Here is a 20,596-nt window from a genome sequence, read left to right as displayed (position 1 = left end):
ACATCCCATTTTGCTCTGACCTTGTGGTCCGGTGTGCAGACCGCGCGTCCAGATTTTGTTTGTCGGTGCCGCAGGCCCTTTCCATGGTAGTGTTCCACCGGTTGGGATAGTCACAGTGTAAGCAGTATTTTACTCCCCGTTTATGGTTCATTTGCTGGCTGTAACACAGAGGGAAGAATGTGCTGAAATGTATTAATTCCTGATTGATGGGCTGCCAGGGCATTGCCAGGGCTGCTGAAATCGTGGTTTGCCAGCCTGGCTCCTGGCAAGGCCGTGCCTGGGGAGTGACCACAGGCAGCCTTTACACAGGCGTGTGGGAATTGCTGCGGAGGCCATGGCCATAAACCTCATTTTAGTCTTGGTGCGTGAAAGCCAGAAGCTGGGCACTGGGGAGGGCCACGCCCCAGTCTAGCTGTGAGCTGGGTCAGAGGACTCCCAACTGGGGTGTAAGTAGCATGAAGGCACGAGTGGGGTTTGGGAGTTGATGTGTCTGAATGATTTATCGAGGACCAACAATGGACAGTGAAAGCAGCTTAGTCTTTTGTCAATGGCCCCAGCCGGCATTGCCTTGTTGGAGCTGTCAGTGAGAGCTGGAGTGTTCATCAGTTAGAGCAGCGATCTCTTCCAATTAGCCGGCACTCTCAGATCCTACATCGTCTTCGCAAGAAAGGTACTTGCAACATGGCTTTTGTGCAAGGGAATTTCTTGGCTTCTTGCTGTGTTATTGCCCGTAAAGTGTGATGGCATCTTATGCAAGTAACCTCCCATTTCACCATCCAACTCGGGGGGCACACGGGTGGCCTGCTGGTTCTCATTTAGCACCAGGACTCGCGCCTCGGAGCCCAGTCCCCAGCCAGACTGTGAGCCATGCACGCGAGGGCCGGGCCATATTCCGCCACGTCCCGCTGCTTCCCTCGCACGCCTGGCACACCATCTGGGCTCGGTGGAGCTCGTGGCTTCTCAAGGGCTCTGACGTCCTCTGTCAGGTGGTTTTTCAGAACCCGTTTATCGTTTCCTTCACAGACGATCTGTTTCCCGTTACTGGTATCGCAGTGGGTATTTTATTTTATTTTATTTTTTTTTAACGTTTATTTATTTTTGAGACAGAGAGAGACAGAGCATGAACGGGGGAGGGGCAGAGAGAGAGGGAGACACAGAATCGGAAGCAGGCTCCAGGCTCCGAGCCATCAGCCCAGAGCCCGACGCGGGGCTCGAACCCACGGACCGTGAGATCGTGACCTGAGCCGAAGTCGGACGCTTAACCGACTGAGCCACCCAGGCGCCCCTCGCAGTGGGTATTTTAAACGTTGACAGTTGACCAGTTTATAAAACAGGTGAATGCTGTACCTCATTATATGTTTTTGAATGTGTTTATGGCTAGTGCTGTTGACCATTCTTTATATTCTGAGGCGATTTACTTTTATAAGTAACTTTGTCGGGTAGTTTTCAGCAGGCTTATGTGTTTTCTCATTGCATAGTAATTTTTGGTAGAGTTTTCCCAAATGCAGATGTTTCCCCGATTCGTTTTACTTTCTCATTCTTTTCCTACTTGACATCATTTAAAATTTGTATATGGTGACGTAGACCCGTTTTCCTTGTGTCCAGGGCTTTTCCCTCGAGAGGGTTTTTCTCACCTGCGCACACGAGCAGTCAGGAGCCTCTGGGGCTGAGACTGCAGTCTGGCTGTCATCATGACCCTGGGCGAGATGTCTGCTCACATGTTTGGGTGACATTTCAGCATGGGGAGCACCCCACATGCGCCCCTTGACCCCCCCGGAGGTCGTGCACCCACGCTTTCAGGAACGCACGGTCTTGTGCCGGTCAGTCTTTCTTTCCATTTGGCTGCATTATTAGTGGTCTGAGTGAGACAGCATTTTGCTGATTGATTGAAAGACCCATTTATCCTTCGAGGAATTATTTTTGACTTAATTAGGTAAAGGGAGTAAATCAGTTTAATGGGTTGATTTATGATCAGTGTGCGCTCTCAGATTATCATGACTCAGGCAAGCTTACTGTCTGTATAAATGTCTGCCGTCTGCCTTCCGAAGGATGGGGGTCTTTCCGGTCCTCTGATGGCAACACAGCCCAGGAAGAAGGTAGCCTGCCCCTCTCTACGTGTGTTTCTTTGTGTCCCTAAATGCTGTGACTGTATGTGACTGAGCACTTTCGTCCTGTGATCCAACGGGAGGTCCCCAGCCCCTCCGGCGGCCACTGCGGGCTCTGAGGACGCGCGTGTCCGTGGAGGTGTGGAGTGCGGGAGGCGTGGGGACGGGGTGAGGCCCGCGCACCGGGACGCTGGGCTCACACGTGCATCCCGCTTCTCCGAGACACCGTGTCTGCCGTTCTCCGAGGCAAGCTCAGCAGCTGGCAGAACTTTCTGGGGCCGTGTCGCGTTAGGAAAGAGTTTGGTCTTCTTTTCAGAGAACCCTGGGCTCTCGGAGAAGGGTAGCGGTTAGAGCCTGTGTGTCGTGCGTGATGATGTTCGCGCGAGCACTCCCTACAGCATGGACACTTGTTGATCTCAGCGTTGTCATTGGTAGAAGTGAGTCATGAGTGAGACTTGCTACATGGTCTTGAATTCAGCAGTAATTTGGATTTTTTCTCTTAACTGGAGAAATCAAGATTAGACTCTTTCCACCCGTTGTTTATGGAATTCCTCCTTCCTCCACCATGAGCTCTTGGCTGGGTTCATTCACGTGCTCAGCACATGTTTATCGAGTACCTGCCGTGTGCTGGGCCCTCGCGGGGGTGCTGGGGACCTGGGGAGTACGGTTCTGCTCCCAAGGGACGCTTCCCGTTTAGCGTAGGGAGAGCACGAGCAACCACCTGGTGTGTGGGGGTGCAGCTGGTGACCCTCGTGCTGGAAACACAGAGGACAGTGGTGCACATGCTGGTGTGCCAGCGTGGGCCTTCTGTCCTCTTCTGTCTCATGGTGGGGGGCTGATGGGCTCTCTGGCAGTCTGTCCTCACCAGAGAGGCATCGGCAGGGGGGCCCAGACTCTCCTTTGGGCCTCAGTAGTGGTTGGGGTTTGTAGACTCTGCTTGGGAACGTCTCCACCGCCTCTGGCCTGCTTTTGTTCCCACGGCACTGACCCCAGATGGGATCCCTTCTCTGCCTGCACCCCTGCTGGCAGACGCCCGTGTGAGGAGTTACCCTGATGTGCACCCGTCTCCAGGGCTCCTGCTTCCCTCCAGAAGGAAGCCCAGCTCTGGGGCCCGGCACCCGGGGCTGCAGGATGGTGACCCTCACGAGTTGTTCCTGCCTGGGTCACGGGGATGCCCCACGGGTTTACTGCCTGGGTCTTGGGGACGCGCCCCCCCCCCCCCCCCCCCCCCCCCCCCCCGGCATACTGGCTCTTGCCTCTCCCGCCTTCCCATAAGCCGCCTTCTTCCCCTTCTTGGGGAATGCTTGATTCCACCATCTTTCAAGGCTTAGCCCCAAGGCCACGCCTGCCAGAGCCCTGCCTGCCAGGGGGCGAGGACTCTGCTCTTTTGAACCTGCCGTGCCTCCCACCTGTCCCTTGTCACACTGCTCACTCGCCCTGTGGCCAGTTTTTCATTTACATCTCTCTATAAGTAAGTGGTCACCAAGCATGGTAAGTAAGCCCGGTAAACGGAGAATGGTGAATCAAGAGTCAGTGGGTGAGTGAATGTGTCCCCGGCTTCCTCTGGGCTTCCTGCTGGCTTGTCCTCCGCCTTCCCCGAGCCCGGCTCCTACCGTGCAGGTCCTCCGCCCATGTTAATACGGTCCATCGGTACTTCAGCCAGTAGCATTTCGGGTAACAGAAACTCCTCCTCACAGCGTTATTAAAAAGTCAAAGATCTAGTCAAGCCAAAAGACTGTTGTGAAATTAAAATTCTTCCTTTTACAAAAATGACATTAGAGAAGCAAGGATCATTAAAGAGACAGACTTTCCCTTCGCTGTCTGCTGTCTGCCTCGGTACCCACGCAGGTGCAGGTACGGTCAAGGGCGCTCCTCTGCGTGGAGCCGGTAGCAGGGCGCCCCCTGTGGATGGAGGAGCAGCTGCCCCCCCCCCCCCCCCCCCCGCCCCACCTGCAGTTTGCGTGTGGGGCTGGGGACCCCTGACTGCGGCCGCGTTGGGGTGGACGTTGGTTCTTGTCGTTGGGGCCCGCCTGGGGCCGGAAGACTGATGGGTGGGTGTGGCCACATCATGCCATCTTGCCTGGCCTGTAGTGAGCGCATCGTCCTTGGTTTGTCCTTGACTTGTGACCATCGTCTGCTGCTGTCCCATCGTGTGCTGACTGTATGTCTGTGGGCTACAGGTTTTCATCCACATGACAGAATTGGGACTTCTGATGGTGGCTTATTCGTAACCTTGAGTTGAGCATTCTTTATATTAGCATTAAACATTCGTAGTGCTGAACCAATCTGATCGTAACACCAGTTGTTTTTGCTGAGCCACGGAGTTCTGTGAATTTACAGTCTTGAGTTGCGGTACTGCTCTTACCATAGCAGGACTTTCCCCTCCGCCTTGGAACCCAAGTCTATGTAATTAAGTGCTAAAACCTCCATCACCAAAGTGTCAGGGTTTCAAATTTAAAACTCCCAAGTTGGGCCGTGCGAAAGATTAGACCGTAGAGTGATTCCAGCGAGCTTATGAAGTAGAGAGTATTTTTGATTACCAGTTAAGCTCCTAATTACGTGAAGAGGTTTATTGCAGGGTTTGTGCGATGCGGGTGATTAACGCAGTCATAACAGCCCCGGTGTGCTCCCCTCCCTAACCTGCGCTGCTCACCAGCAGGTGCTGGCTCTCACCCGCGGCTCATGCTTTGTGAGGCCGGCGGCCACACTTACCTCGGTGATCCATGCCGTGGGGTCCCTTGAAGTCACGGGGTCTGTTTAAATTTGAGGGATTTCTCCCTTTGTGATTACCAAGCCGCCCCGTTTGGTTCACCGCCAGGGAGAGCCTGGCCGCGTGCCGGGCCTTTTTACTTTCTCGTGCTCCCTGGTCATTACAGGATCCCAGCCTGTGCTACCGGGGCCGTTTCCGGGACCCACGCTGATGTTTCGGGGAGGTGGGCAGGCGTTGTCGTGGGAGCGGAGCCTCTGAGGAGGGAGTCCCCACGCGACCCGAAGCTCCAGTGAGCCTGTGGTGGTGACAGGCTCTTTTGCCCACCACAGGTTTTGTGACCAGGGGAGTGCTGTGGTAGCTGTGAGGTTGTGCCTCTCTAGAGTCGTAGAGGCACAGGTGGTCAGTGAGCGGCGACGGTCCCTCCCTCTCCTTGCAGAGTCGGAGGCCTCCGTCCGTGTCTCGCCCTGCCTCAGTGAGAACGAGAGGCTGACCGTGGTCGGCCTGACTCCGTTCCTGGCCAGGCTCGGCTGCTTCCTGGCACGCTGGTCTCCTGCAGGCCTTTTGTCAGGTGGGCATGCTCACCTCCGCAGGCTGTTTCAGATGCTGTGGGCCTTGGCATAGGAGGACACTCTGCAGACTCTAAGAAGTGCTCCGTGCCTCGGTGGTGTCGGGCGCCATTGCTGTTGGTGACCAGCCTCATCACCCACATCCTTAGTTTGAGCCCATCAACCTGCCTCTTACTTACCCGCTGACCCTACCAGTTCTCTGGGTGTGGAAGCATGGACAAGAAATTTCTGCTTTTTGTTTATCCAAGGTAGTTTTTGGATATTGCAAGGTAGTACTTACCAGGCTGAATGTTCTCCATTCTTTTACGAGTTGCTTATACCTACCCAGCCACCCACCCACCTGTCCATCCACCCACCCAGCCACCCAGCCGCACATCCACCCATCCACCCACCCACCTGAAGCACCCATCCACCTACCCACTGAATCACCCTCCTACCCATCCACCCACCAATCCATCCTTCCACCCAGCCAGCCAGCCAGCCACCCACCCATCCATCCATGCACCCACCAAACCATCCATCCATCCATCCATCCATCCATCCATCCATCCATCCACCCACCTACCCACCCACTCACCCACCCATCCACCCACCCACCCATCCATCCACCTACCCCCCCACCCACCCACTTATCCACTGGCCCATTCACCCTTCTACCCACCTACCCACTAATCCATCCATCCACCCAGCCAGCCACCCATCCATGGACCCACCAATCCATCCATCCACCCACCCACCCACCCACCCACGCACCTCCCTATCCACCCACCCATCCACTGGCCCATCCAGCCACCCACCCACCCAGTCTTGTGGGATACTCATGACTGGCTCTGGATGTGCTAATTGTGCAGTGCTGTTCACACTTTGTAGGGTGGGAAGTACTGAATGCCAGCAGGTCCCCTCACCCTAATCATTCTGACCCCCAAATGCTCCACAAGCTTCTCGGAGCACTTAGAAGGACAGTACCACCACTCTTGGGAACTTCTTCTCTAGGGATGTTTATCTGTAGAAAAGATAGACCTTCGTGAAACCATCCTCGCTGCTTAAACAGTATTTTTCCCCCTATTGCAAAAGTCGTAAGTGCTATGTGAAAATTTGTCGCTCTATTTATTCTCCACCCTTCTGTAAAGAGTAAAGAGTGGTGGTAGTTATCCCCTCCCCACCTTTCCCGGGGGCACCACAGTCCTGTCTCTGGCATCTTTCTGAGCAGTGTTCTCTGCATGAGTGCATGTACGACATGCAAAGGCGGGAGTTTTTGATAGAAATGGCGTTGTTGATAAAGATGGGATTATGTTACAAACTGCGTTTTCAACAATAACATGGCAGGGTAGCCTTTTCAAAGAATTTATTTAAATTGTCTCTTAAAGCCTTTTTATGACTTGAGAAGGCGAGTGAGATATTCTAAAGTAGACGGCTGTTTTACATCTTGTGCCTTCACGTGTAGTTGTGGTCCACGTGAGGCTGCTGACCTGCCCTGGGCTGGCCGGTGCCTTGTCTGTGTCCCCAGGTGCCACTTGGGTGAGCTGGGGCCATGTTGGCCTCCCTGCCGCCCGAGGCTTGGGGACCAGAGCTTGCCCCTTTCTCAGCTCGCGGCCCGTGGGGTGCAGGGCTCAGCCCTGAAAGGTGGTGTGCGGACAGCGTGGGAGGAGGACTGGGTGGTGCTCCTGCGGTGTGGCACGTGCTGGTGGTGATGTTCGTGCTCCACGGGACAAAGTAGGACACAGGGTCTGGTCCAGTTTCAAATGAAACAGGGTGGCCTAAATTCCGTTAATTTCAGTCATGTGTTGGGCATAAACATGGCTCTCGAGAGTCCGCGCTACCCCTCCCTGTCCTTCCGGGGCCTGTGGTACCACCTGGCTGGGAGAAGGCCGTGGAGGGCATGGAGGGGCCAGTCCAGGGGTGCTCCGTGCGGCACCCACCTCCCGTGGCAGCCGGCAGCCTCAAGCAGCTTGCGGGCTGTGTGGCGTGGGTCAGGATTAGCCAAGCCCAAATCCACGTGGCCCAGAGGGCTCGGCACCCCAGAGCCCCTGCTCTGGCCCGGCCCCTACGGTGTGGTTTGGGGCGCCCCTCCATGTGACAGCAAGTTCTGCTTGTTCTCTTTTTTCCTTGAATGTACCATTTCCTCCTTTGAATTGTTTCTTCTTTTGAACGGTGGGATTGCCTGGAATCCTTCTACTCCCGTGGTTTCCTCTCGTTGGCGATCTCAGCGGGCAGTGCGCCTGGCCTCTCCCCTGTCACTCGGCGTGGCACACGTTTGGGGGCGACGTCCTACGTGGCACAGGCTCCATGGCTGCCGGCCCCAGGGCTCCCCGGTGGCTCCCCATTCAGGTTCCCTCCCCGCCTGGTGCCCCTCCTTGCCCCAGGGATGTGGAGACAGCATGCCCCGGGGGAGGCATGTACCTTTGGGTTAAAACCCGTCACAACCGTTGGCCATTTTGGGGTCTTGACTCAGAACCTGTGTCTGCCCCGCAGTGGTGAGGCTCCCGGGCCTCACGGTGGATGGTTCGGTAAGTTAGCGTCCCACCGACAGGACCTGTGCTAAACGTGCTGATTTTGCTCTTGGTGTGGTCCGGGCTGTGACCCCAGAAACCTCTGGTGCCCGGTCTCCTGCGGGGACCCCCAGGGGCCGGCAGTGCCAGCCTCGGGAGTTTCTGTAGTCGGCTCTGACCCTGTGACTGCGGCGTAGGGCTTCTGGAGTGTTCTGTGCCGCCCTCTGTGCCTTCCCCCATGTGGGCGGGTGACTTCCCTGGGCGGGTGGACATTTAACTCACTGTGATAATGAGGGTCATTCCCATTCTCTGAGCTTTTGGAAGACAGATCGGCACAGGGTTTCTCTGGGTTAAATGCCATTACCTCATCACCTTGAGGAGTAACAAACAGCCCGTTGTGGGAAGTGACACGTAATGAGGCTGCCCAGCCGACCTGGTGTTGGATAAAGCAGTAAGCCAGCTGAGCAGACAGAGAAGGGTCTCCGAGGCTCGTGCGCGTCAGCCTGCCGCCTGTGCCCTGTGCCTCTGTGCTGGGGGCCCCGCTGCCCTGGGAGCCAGGGGAGGGCTGGAGGCCAGGCAGGCTTTGTTTCCCTGCTGTGGCAGCTGAGGGGACATCTCGGTGCTTTGAAGGCCCTCCAAAGAGAGACTGTTGAAGGCAGACATCTCAGGAGGAGTCCCCTGATGATCGTCACGGAGCCCGCTCCCGGGACTGGAAGGTAACATCAGTCTGCTCTAGTTTGGTGGGATGTTGGATTGATTCCGCCCAAGCCAGAGGAGGCCACTTACACTCGTGCCTGCGAGCTTGATCTTCCAGCAGGACGGCGTCATGTCGGGTAGACCTTGTGCGCTTGGCCAGTGAGCCCCGGGAGACCCAGTTTCCTCCTCTGTAAACAGGCGGAGTGGATGCCTCCAGACGTCCCGAGCCAACATTTCTGCGGTGGGGCTCCGTCGGAGGGTGTGCTCAGGCCAGACGTTGGCCTGCGGGGACAGCCGAGTGTGAGGCCAGGCGCCTTGCCGGGCTGTACCGGGGTGAGGCAGAGGGGTGCCCGGGTGTGGGAGGGAGAGTGTCAGCCCCGCGGGGCAGCTGGGGACAGTGCACGTGTCACAGGCACGTGCAGGCTGGGAGGAGGGAGCTCAGAGCCGGCCCGGCCAGCCTGGGGACTCTCCTCAGCACATCCTGTGTTGGGAGGGGCTCTGGACTTGGTGGGGGGGGGCATTGCCTCTTACTCATCTCTGCACTCCAGGCCCTGGCGTGTAGGGACAGTGCCACCACACAGAGATCACTGCTGTGTGTTGTCGCATGACCCCAGTGTGGGGACAGCCTGGTGTCCCACAAGGGACAGGGGTAGGCAGTGTGGCTCATGCGTACATCGCAATGTTATCCTACCCTAAAGAGGACTGAACAGGGGCGCCTGGGTGGCGCAGTCGGTTAAGCGTCCGACTTCAGCCAGGTCACGATCTCGCGGTCCGTGAGTTCGAGCCCCGCGTCAGGCTCTGGGCCGATGGCTCGGAGCCTGGAGCCTGTTTCCGATTCTGTGTCTCCCTCTCTCTCTGCCCCTCCCCCGTTCATGCTCTGTCTCTCTCTGTCCCAAAAATTTAAAAAAAAAAAAAAAAAAATGTTGAAAAAAAAAATTTAAAAAAAAAAAAAAAAAAAGAGGACTGAACAGAAGGCTGGCACAGGCTGCGGCCTGGATCCGCCCTGGGAACTCGGTGCTGAGTGATGGACGCCAGCCACACGGCCCCTGTGCTCTGCGGTCCCGTTACCTGAAATGTCCGAGCAGGAGGACCCACGAAGGCAAGGCACCGATTGCTGGTTGCCAGGCGCTGGGGGAGTGCCTGCACATAGGCTTGCTTGGGGGTGGTTGAGAATGTTCTGGAATTATGTGGTGGTGACAGTTATCTGACTCTGGGAATACGCTAAAACCCACTGAATCGTGTGCTTTAAAAAGGTGGATTTTATGGTACGTGAACCGCGTTTCCATAAAATAAACCCCAAACCAACCAGAACACAGAAGGGCTTGTTGAATGAGCGAGGGAGTTGAACGGGTGAGGGGGACGGAATGACCGTCTGGTCACAGTCCCTACACACATGCTCCTGGGCGCCCCGGGGCCTGAGAGCACGGTTGGCCAGGACGCGTCCTCATGAGCGTGAACCCTGTGGGGCCTGCCTGTGGAGACCCGCGTGGCCCGCGTGGAGGGCCTGGCCGGGCTTTGGCACCCGGATCCCCCCCTCCCCCCGGCCTGTTTTTGCCATCGTGAGTGTCGCTGCGAGCAGGCAACGAGTGGAGGGTGGTTCCAGTGGCTCTGGCGTGAGGCGAGGCCGTGTCAGGGAGCCTCCGAGGAGCCGCTGCTCGAGGCCTCGTGCAGCGCGAGCCCCCCAGCGCCCTCTGGGAGCGAGCGTGGCGTCGTCGTGCCGTGGGGGGTCGCGGACGCGGGCTCTGGGCCGCGCCCGCTGTTTGCGCCCCGTTTCCAAGGGTGCAGCGCTGCTGATAGCAGACGGGTGACGGAGGTTAACGAGCTCGTCCGCGTGAACAGCGGAGAGGAGCGCCTGGCGGCCAACAGCTGCTCAACAGGTGTTAGCAATTATTACTCTTATAATTATTGTCATTTCTGCCCACTTCGAACTTTCTAAATATATTCTCGGTGGAATTGCTTCTTTTCTTAAAGATTTGCCTTGCAAGGATGCCGTGCATGTTGGCAAAATAAAACAAAAGTAAATAAAAAAATAGAATACTCAATTTTTGAAACATTTAGGAGTTTCATGCTGGAGGATAGCAGTTTTTATAAGGATCTGAAATTAGTCCTTTCAAACTTCTAATAAACCATTTCAATCAGGCATCTGTTTTGCATTTTAAAAGTTTTTTTTTTTAATATTTATTTTTGAGAGAGAGAGAGAGAGAGAGAGAGAGAGAGAGAGAGAGAGACACCAAGTGCTCGAGCGTGTGAGTGGTGGAGGGCCAGAGGGGGCGGACAGAGGATCCGAAGTGGTCTCTGTGCTGACAACGAGCCCAACGCGGGCTCGAACTCACAAACCGTGAGATCGGGACCTGAGCCGAAGTCGGACACTTGACTGACTGAGGCTCCCAGACACCCCACGTTTAAACTTTCTCTCTGGGTTTTTTACCCTCGAAGAGAGAGGTTGCTCAGAGCACCGTCCCCTGTTCTGCACACACATCCTCCGCTGCTTCCTGGGGGTTTGCCTGCAGCACAGGGGCCTCCGCCCAGAGTGGCTTTGGAAACTCTAACCTTGGAGACCTGGGTTTAGAGAAATTATTGTCTAAAGGGTACGTGACTGTGTGAGAAGCAGGATTTTAAACACCTTAAGAGAAAACTTTCAGATCTGTGGCAGGAATAAGTAATCTATTTTAGGCCCTCTCTGATTAGGATGCAAAATGCCTGAGAAGCAATAATTTACAATATATTAATTATGTTAATTAATTGGAGAAGACTCAGCATATTAATTACCTGCAACTAACTAGGTGTTAAAATTGAGAACCAGTAGGTGATGAGGGGGAACACTTGGAGGCGTGTAGCCGGAGCCGGACAAATGGGCCCCGGCCCGACCTTGGGTCTCAGACCGGCCCCACCCCTGCCCCTGCCCCGCCCTGTGGCGTGTGCCCCATGGGTTAACCGCTCGCTGTCTTTTCCATGCTTCCCGGCCCACAGAGGAGGAGGACGTGGATGCTGCCGACGTCTCCCGCGTGCCCACCGACGTGCTGCGTAACGTGGAGGCCGACACGTACTGGTGCATGAGCAGGCTGCTGGACGGTATTCAGGTGAGCCCCTGCCGGCCCGGACCCCAGGCAGACGCCTCTCCGGTCTGAAACCAGGGCCACCGGGAGCCCTGGGCCTGCCACCTGCCTCCCTGCCCGGCTTGGCCGCTGCTCCCCTCGGGAGCCTCCCTTTCTACACCCGGGCGCGTGTCTCCTCTGTGGGGTGACGGCTCGTGAGAGACCCCGTGCGTGCGCATCCGGAGATGGTGCCAGCAGCAGGGCGCGGCAGGGCTCCTAGAGGGTGGGGCTGGCCCCTGGCCTGCAGAGTCTGGTCCCCGCACACTCCCCTCTTTCCTGCTCTGCTGCCCGTGACGCCCAGTGGCACCAGCACCAAATGTAGGTGAGCCGTCCACACGCTCAATGAGCCGTTTCGCCGTCCACACTCGGAGAACTGGGTTCAGGGCCACCCGCCCTTCACAGGGCACACGGTTTAGGCCTCAGCCTCTCCCCTGTTGCCCTGGGCCTAGGAGCAGCTGGCCCTGAGGGGTCTGATCGTCCCAGGAACCGCAGCTGGGCCTGGTCCCACAGGAGGCGCAAGCTGCCAGAAGCCTGCCCCCCGCGGTCCGGTCTCTGTGGACTTGGTGTCTGTCAGACCGATGGCTGGGACTTCCCCAGAAAGGCTGTGGGTCTCCCCGTGCTGGGGGTGGTTTGAGGAAAGTGGTTTGGGCGAAGAACCCCACGCAGAACAGGAATGAGGACTGGGGCCTCTGGGCGTCGCAGGAAGTGGCCGAGGACACGGACCACGGCCCGTCTTAGGCGCGTTGTGTGCCTGCACACCTTTCCTAGATGCGTGCTTTGTGCTGGGTGCCGCACGCCGCCCCGGGGAGGGACGGGGGTGTCAGGCTAAGGCCTCCCCGGAGCTCAGTGTGGGACACAGGGTAGACCCAAAGGGGTGTCGTGAGGATATTGAGACGCGTGCTCCTGAGGACCCGATTCGGGAGTGCAGTGAGACCTGGAGGGTGACGGGGGCAGTGGGGGAAAGGCCGGAGCAGGGTTTGGCTGCTGGAGGTTTTCCGAGGGACCCCACGGGCTAGGTTCATCCCAAAGACGGCTGCCCCAGGGACGGAGGCTGTGCGGGCGTCTGCGCGCTGTGCCGGGACCCCTTCTGTCACAGCTGAGTAGGGGCACTTCCGCCTGAAGAGAGAAACTCGTGGGGTGCGCTTGTCGGGCTGGGCTTTCCTGACCGTTGTCACGGCGCCGTGCCTGATGCCCGTACCTGCGGAGGCCTCAGCTCGGCTGCTGGCTTAGAGGTGGTCCGAGTGAGGCTCCCACACGGGGGGGCCTCGAGAGTGGGGCCCGAGGCTTAATTTGAGTGAAGTAGCCAGAATGATTGTGCTGGAGAGGACAGCGTGGGTTCCCGTTACCTTTGATGACCGCGGAGTGACAGAGCGGGGGAGGGTCCTGCTGCAGTTGAGGACCGGGAGCCTCGTTTGCATCTTGTGGAGAAAAACCCGCCTGCCGTGTTCTGGCCCAAGCATCGATGTATCATTTCCCTACATTGTTTGATGTTTTCATATGTTTTGGTCTTTCTCCCAAAACTGAAGACATTTTTGTCCCCTTTCGAAAACAGATTGAATCATAATGTGAGACTTTATCGATTTCAAATGTCACTTCTCTGACCTTGAGGGATGGAATTTCTGCCATTTAAATGCAGGATCATCCTGTTTATGTTTGTAAATAAAGTCAGTTCACCCTGGAAGCGACACTGGCTTTTCATTTCTCGCCTGAGGCTTGCTGTCCGATGAAGGGGCTTCTCGACAAGTGTGGCCTGTGCACGTGCGTTCACCACGCTCCGCAGGCCGACGGGAGCCACGCGGCCCTCCCGTGGGCAGTGTCGACGGGCCCGGTTACCAGCCCCAGGGGGCTTGGGGAGATGGGTCATTCCCTGAGTTGGGCCAGCTCGACTGGGGGACTGTTTCGTGTGTGCTGGTGCCCCCGCCCTCTCGTTCGTACGAGTGCGAGGGTCTGAGTTGACAGGAGCGGGAGGAAGGACGGACCGAGACATCAGCGCCCTGAGGGGCTGGGAGCTTCTGTCGCTACCCGACCCGCGGCATCACTGGCTTCCGCTGCCCCGCTCCCTCTCTTGCTCCTGGACCTGCCCTGTCCTCGCCACTCTCCGGAGACGCGGGAGCCGTCTTCCTCCAGCACCTTCTCGTCCCTTCACTGCTCGGTTGCCGGGCATTGAGAACACCGTGGGGCTTTGTTAAGTGCAGGCTCTCAGCTTGGTTCCCTGCATTTTAGGAAGTTGTGTGAAATCCACAGGCCAGAGAGGCTGCAGGGACGCAGAGTCGCTGGGCCAAATCGGTGCAGCGGCTCCCTCACCAGTGATTGGGCTTCCCGTGATCGGTGGCAGTCACAGCGGGACAGGGGTGAGGCAGTGACGGCCCAGCGTGCCCTCGGCGGTCCTCGGCCTCACGGCAGAAATGATGTCACAGCCCTGAGAGAGCCCACGCAGAGAGATCCCTTGCCGGGGATCAAGGAGCACGTGTTGGGACCCACATTTGAGCCCTGATGCCTGTGGTTTTCTACTCTGCTGTATGACCGTGTCCAGCTAGAATCAGGGGAAATGACTGCCGTCGTGCTGGATAAGTTCTAGAGGGCAAACGCCACATCTGCTCATTTTTCTGGAGACGTAGCTGTGGTTTGGCTCCCCTTGGGGCCTCGGTCTGAGACTCTGTGCTCTGCATTTGGCCACGGCGTGACACACACCCGCCCTGTACAGGTGCCGCACGCAGTTGCCTACCTGCTGTCCCCGTGGGATGTGTCTCCTGGTGGCCAGGGGTGCGGCCAGAGGACTGCCGATGGAGGACGGAATTCTAGGGGTTCCGGGGGTGGGGGGTGGGGGCTCTGGCCCCAGGAGGACGGAAGACCAGGACCAAGGAGACGCCGCTTGCTCCCAGCATGTGCCTGGAGGCGCTGGGTGATGTTGAGCAAAACTCGGCTGAAATGCGTACATTCACTGGACTCCTCGGTGAGGGGAGTCCTCCAGAAACGAGGAGTAATGACCCCACCGGTGGACGCTAGTAAACTTGAAGCGAGTTATCAGACACGGTAACGCATGAAAGTTTAGGTGTTATTGTCCTGGCCCGGTGTGCAAGTAAGACAGAACTTCTCCTGCATGGGGAGTCTGGGTGCTGCCCAGAAACCGAGGTGACACAGTTCTCCTGTCGAAGCTCTCCAGCTTCGTGTCTCAGTCTTTTTTTTAAATTTTTTTTACGTTTATTCATTTTTGAGAGAGAGACAGAGCATGAACGGGGGAGGGGCAGAAAGAGAGAGGGAGACACAGAATCTGAAGCCGGCTCCAGTCTCCGAGCCGTCAGCACAGCACAGAGCGGGGCTCGAACTCACTAACTGCAAGATCCTGACCTGAGCTGAAGTCGGACGCTCAACCGACTGGGCCACCCAGGCGCCCCTCGTGTCTCAGTCTTAAAGAGTCCTGAATTGCACAAAGAGCTTTTACCCCCGTGGGTTAATTCTCACAATCCTTACTGTGTTAGAAACTCAAATGGCGATAATTTGAAAATATTTATTAGTTTATCCAAAAATAACAACGATGAACGCGCTACACGCTGTTATAAGTAACGTATCTCTATGATGAACTAACGTTTTCACAATATAGCTATTTAGAGGACAGGCACTGTGTTTCTTTGTGGTAAGACTCTCTGTAACGTGACTGAAGACCATGGCATTCTCACGTGTGCTTCCGTGCTCAGTCTGTTGTGATGTGTTGTTTTTGATGGGACTGTGTGAAAACAGCCCAGCCGCACACAGGCAGGTCGTTGGAGGAGGGAGAATTTTCATAGTCCTTTCCGTCGACCGTGGACGTTTTCTTTTTAACACTGTGACGCGGCTTGTCAGGTGGCAGCTTCCTAAGGTAACTGCCGTGTGACATAGGAAGCCACATCAGTGAACGTTTTGTACCAAGTTACGTTAAAATCCATTGGCCTGTCCTGCACTCTGAGCGGATGTTTTGCCCGCGTGCGGTTCTGTGACATCAGTCGTTGGCCATTTGGAGAAGGTCGGATGTCTGGGGTGTGCAGATCTGGACGCCGACACGCTCCCCCACATGGCGTCAAAAACTCCCGCTTGTTGTATTTACTGACGTCTTATGAGAAGAACCTGTTGAACACAGAGTGGCCGATAAAAGTTCTTCAAAATTCCGATTTGGGTTTAAAAGCTCAAATATTATTATCGGCAACACATACTGTAGATTGTTTTCGTTGAAGCGAGAGTCTTTGTTCATTCTTGAGAAAATGTCTGCCAAAAACCCAAGTTTGAATAACCAGTTTGCCTGTTAGTCATTTTTTGCTAGTTAAAAAAAAAAAAATGACGTTTCTTGAAAAATGTATCTAATTCAGCTCACAGCCCACATAATTGCACCAGGTGCTTTTTGGGGAAGAAGTCACCATTCTTTTGCTTTTCTGGTTCTTCCCGCTTTGCCATGTGGAGTTTGGAGAAGATGTTTACTCAAGGGTTGAGATTTGATGCGATTGATCATAAAATTAAGAACTTTTCCTACTTCATCAAGGACATCCTTAAATGAAATTGCCTTCTATTTATCTTTTTCACCGAGAGCTGTTAATTATTATTAACAGCAATAATAATTGCTGTTATTAGGAACGCGGCTTTGATCCCAGAGACCACTTGAAAGGGTCTCCGGGACCACGACACTTGGCTGGCCGCCCTGGAGAAACGCTGCCCGAGGGGCCACCCCGCCCTGTGGTTTTCCCGCAGAAAAGCCCCCTGAAGACCAGCTCACGATAGAGAAAGCACGAGACCGAGAAGGCGTGTGCCGCACACACACAGCTGGCACTGTGATTCGGAGGAGGGATGTACCCCAGGGACCTGACGTCGACAACAGCCATGGGAACAGAACCAAAACACGTGGAGCTTTCAAACAATGCACGTGAGGAATAAGGCTCCGAAGAAACAGATTTTAAAAAAGAGCCCAGCAGAACTTCTAGCAACCGAAGTTGCCGTGGTTAATATTCAAAATTCCGTAGATACAGCAGAAGAGAGGATTAGTTAATAGAATGACAAGGTGCTGGGGTGGGGGGGCAGTACTGAGAGAGGGCACGGATTTGGAGGAGAGGTTTGGGCACAAGAGAAGGAACAATAGTTCAGGAATGGGAAAACACGCTGCGGGAGCCTCCTCGGGTGGCTGGTGGTAGCCGGCAACTTGCCAGCACCCACGAGTGCTGGAGGAATTAAGATACCGCACCTGGAGAAACGAGTGAAGCCGCTAAACACGGGAGGTCAGAGAAGACATTACAGGATCAGCCGGCGATGGACAGGTGATTCGCTTGGGCGGACGGTTCAATGGGAAACAGGCTGCATCCGGAACAGCAGAGGCCACAATGAGGTGGGACGTGTTTGGTGTTCTGGAGGAGAGTAGCTCTGAGGCCAGCTTGGATTTACGAGCGGGATCCAGCTCTATGCCACTTATGAGACCCTCACCTGAAACCTAGGATTACACGACGGCAGCAAGGAAGGGGTTGGGAGAAACACCACAGGTCAGCACTAACCAGGGTAATAGCCAGGCAGTGGCGTAGCTCTTATGCAGCTATTAGATGAAATAGATTTTAAGGTGGAAAGCATTATTTGGGATAAAGAGCATCACTGCCGAGGGATAAGCGGATACATGTACCAGGGAAGACGCAATCCTGAACGTCCGCTTTGACGACATTTTGCGTGTGTGTGTATATAACTGTATCTTGTGAGTATGTGCGTGGAGGGCCGGCGGGGAAGAGGAGAGGCGGAAATGTGTAAGGAGCGCTAGAAGACGCTGCCCGTGTCAGACGCTGTCTGAGTTGTTTGCATTGAACTGTTCGTTACCTCAGTTTCCCTGCAGCGTGTCTGTGAATGTCTCTCACGGTGGGACTGGTAAGTTGCAGAGTTGGGCTTCAGACCCTCGCAGCCTGGCGCCAGGTTTCCTGCCCCTCAGTGACTGGCAGGTCAAGCAGACGAGAATTTGAAAGATCACGGCATATTTGCGCCACGGACTTCATAGGTTGAGCTACTGGCCACATGTGGAACATCATACCTCCACGCACAGCGAGCTCGCGTTCTTACAGCAGGCCCCGTGGCACGTGAGAAAAATGGCCAGCTGGCTGTTACCACGGAGCACCGGGTGGGGAGATAGGCGCTCCTGCTGGGAGTGGACTCATCGGACTCCCTGGGGAACAGGAGAGCGGGCCCGAGTCCACGGCTGGGCAGCTGGGTCGGCTTTGGCAGCTCTGAGAAAGGCCCATAATTTGGTCGTCCCAGGTCATTTCCTGCTCACCCGTTTCTGACGGATGGTGTCTTCCACTAGGTTTTGTTGAGAGCACGTTTTTTCGTTTGTTTGTTTTAAATGCTTATTTATTTTTGATAGTGTGAACAGGGGAGGGGCGGAGAGAGAGGGAGACACAGAGTGTGAAGCAGGTTCCGGGCTCCGAGCTGTCGGCACAGAGCCCGACGCGGGGCTCGAACCACAAACTGTGAGATTGTGACCTGAGCCGAAGTCGGACGCCCAACCGACCGAGCCCCGCAGGCGCCCCGAGAGGACGTTGTTTTTATTGCGGGGCATTGGTGCTGGGAGAAGAGAAACACCCTCAGGGACGGTGTGTTGGGCCAGGTGGCAGCGGGACGGGCAGGGAGGGCTGGGCCAGGGGAGAGCGCCGGGCAGGCTCTGCAGGCCTCGTCCGCTGTGGTGCCGCCGTGAGCACCGTCAGTGGGGTGGGGGCGGTGGGGTTCCACGCTGCCTCCTTGGGGTTGCTGGGGAGTATCTGGGTGTTTCGGGGGTTGCTGTGACGGGGGGGTGCCACTGGCAGTTGGAGGGCAGGTATCAGGGTACTAACCGTCAGGCAGGGCACGAACAGTCCTGCCCGGGGAGGAACCTTCACAGTACCCCATTAAGAGATGCGACGTGGCAAGAAGGCTGGGTTTACAGTCGGCACATCTGGGCAGATGTCTTCGGCTCGCGTGACCCGCTAGTTACTCTGACGGATGGTTTTGTCTCGAGAAGCAGATGCAGTTATGAGGAAATCCTCTGTCTGCTGGTGAAGCGGGTGGCTTGGATCCGCCCGGTGGAGCGTGCCGTGGGACGTTTCCACAGCGCGGGAGGGTGGCCCTGGCAGGCTGGGCGCAGACGGGGGTGCCACCGCGTGCCTCTTCTGTATCTTCTCGGCTTCAGTGGTGACTGTCCTCAGCGCTGGGACTGTTGCTGCGGGGTCCTTCCTCAGTCGTGCAGTGGCTGTGATTGTAAACGCCTTTTCAAGATCAGATGTTTTATTTAGGGAAACGCTCCATTTCATTCTCCTTCTCAGTTTCTCTCCTTCCACAGCCGGGCTTCTTTCTGCCCCTTTCTGCGTTGTTGCTCTTGGTGGGCCTTGTTCTCCGGGCGCGTGAGGTGGCCGGCCAGGGAGATCTGCTTTTCGAAAATAGTCTGGTGGGCCATTATTCCTTACAGTGACTCCACTGAGTGTGTTTCCAGCGGTCTTTGAGATCGGTGGCCAGGCGTGGGGGAGGCGTTTTTGGTGTGGCTCATAGGAGTCCATCTGAGCCCCTCTGGGCCGATGGGCAACCTCTGTACGGGGGACTGCCTTCCGGCACGATGTGGTGTCCGTGCCCAGGGGCCGGTTCCGGACGTGGCTGTCCGCTGGCGGAAGCTGCTGGCGGGACAACGCGGCCAGGGAGGCCTTCCCCGCTTTTGGGGGGATGCTCCTTGTGCTTTTACCCGTGTGTCTTTTTTTTTTTTGTTTTTTTTAAGTTTTTCAAAAAATGTTTTATTTATTTTTGAGAGAGAGAGAGCGTGTGTGCAAGCAGGGCAGGGGCAGAGAGAGATGGGAACAGAGGATCCAAAGCGGGCTCTGTGTGGACAGCACTGAGTCTGATGCAGAGCTTGAACCTGCAAACTGTGAGATCATGACCTGAGCCGAAGTCAGATGCTTAATGGACTGAGCCACCCAGGCGCGCCTCCCCCCGCCGTGTTCCCATCTCACTAACAGCACCAGTACCGGGCTGTCGGGAGCTATTGCTTGTTGAATTACGGCTTCCCTGTTTGCCTCCCCTGGAGTCACACTATTACTCTTGGATTCATTACTTAACAGGACAGCTTTTTTGAGTAGAAAGGAACTGTTGCCTTTTATAATTAGTCATTTACATTTCGTATCCTTGGGGAAGAATCATTCAATTCTGAGAACTGGTTGGTGGCACGGGGGAGTGATGGGGATGCTGGGGAGAGGGACCGCATTATCCTGGAACTTGTCGGAGAGAAGGCGGGGGGAAGCCTGTCAGGGAAAGTGACGGCCCCAGGGGCTGCGGCGCATTCTGTCCCTCCAATGCAGCCATTGTGCGCCAGCTGTTGGCGGGAACACCAGCGAGGAGAAAAGGGACAGACATATCACGGGAAAACAGAGCGGGTACGGGGAGCCCTTGGAGAGCTTCATGCTCCAAGAAGGAGAGGGGCCCACGACCGGCTTGGAAGGTGGCCCAGGATCCTTAGAAATGAGCTTCGACAGCCAGAGCCCGGGGTGGCCAGAGGTCTGGGGACATTGTTCTTTCCCAGCTAAGCTCAATGGAAACCCCAGAAGCGAGGGGCTGGTCTGGTGCCTGGAAAGGTGGCCGAGGGGAAGGCGGTCCACTTGGCCCTGATTTGGTTCCATCTTCTCCCGGAAGGAGCGGCAGGGCCGTCATGCGGAAGGACGGAGAGGCGGGCCTCGTGCCCAGCCCCGTGGAGGGAGGAATGAAGAAGGCGGCCCTGGTCCACGTAGACGTGTTCCTGTCTCCAACACTAGATGAATCATGCTCCGCGTGGGGGAGAATCTTGAGAGATGTGATTTTAGAGCCCTCGCCGATAAAATTGAGAATTCTTGGCAACATTCTGGAAAGGGTTATTAAACAGAGAAGACTGTGTTGGTTACTGGGCTGCAGCAGAAGATTCATTAAGGATGAGTCATCGAGCAGCAAACAA

The 20,596-nt window shown here is 56.0% G+C and overlaps 1 protein-coding gene across 8 annotated transcripts in view; it reads left to right on the top strand.

The window, feature by feature from the left end:
- The window catches only part of TBC1D22A (TBC1 domain family member 22A), a 326,013-nt gene that overhangs the window by 172,566 nt on the left and 132,851 nt on the right, over positions 1-20,596 (top strand). For all 8 annotated transcript variants that reach the window (XM_058740974.1, XM_058740978.1, XM_058740973.1 and 5 more), the window contains one exon: positions 11,537-11,646. In XM_058740974.1, coding sequence (XP_058596957.1) covers positions 11,537-11,646 — 110 coding nt within the window. The remainder of the gene's footprint in view (positions 1-11,536; positions 11,647-20,596) is intronic.

The sequence above is a fragment of the Neofelis nebulosa genome, chromosome 8, assembly GCF_028018385.1.
Source record: "Neofelis nebulosa isolate mNeoNeb1 chromosome 8, mNeoNeb1.pri, whole genome shotgun sequence".
In the NCBI taxonomy this organism is placed as follows: Eukaryota; Metazoa; Chordata; class Mammalia; order Carnivora; family Felidae; genus Neofelis; species Neofelis nebulosa.
Note: the sequence above shows the minus strand (reverse complement) of the source record. Positions and strands in the feature narration are given on the sequence as shown.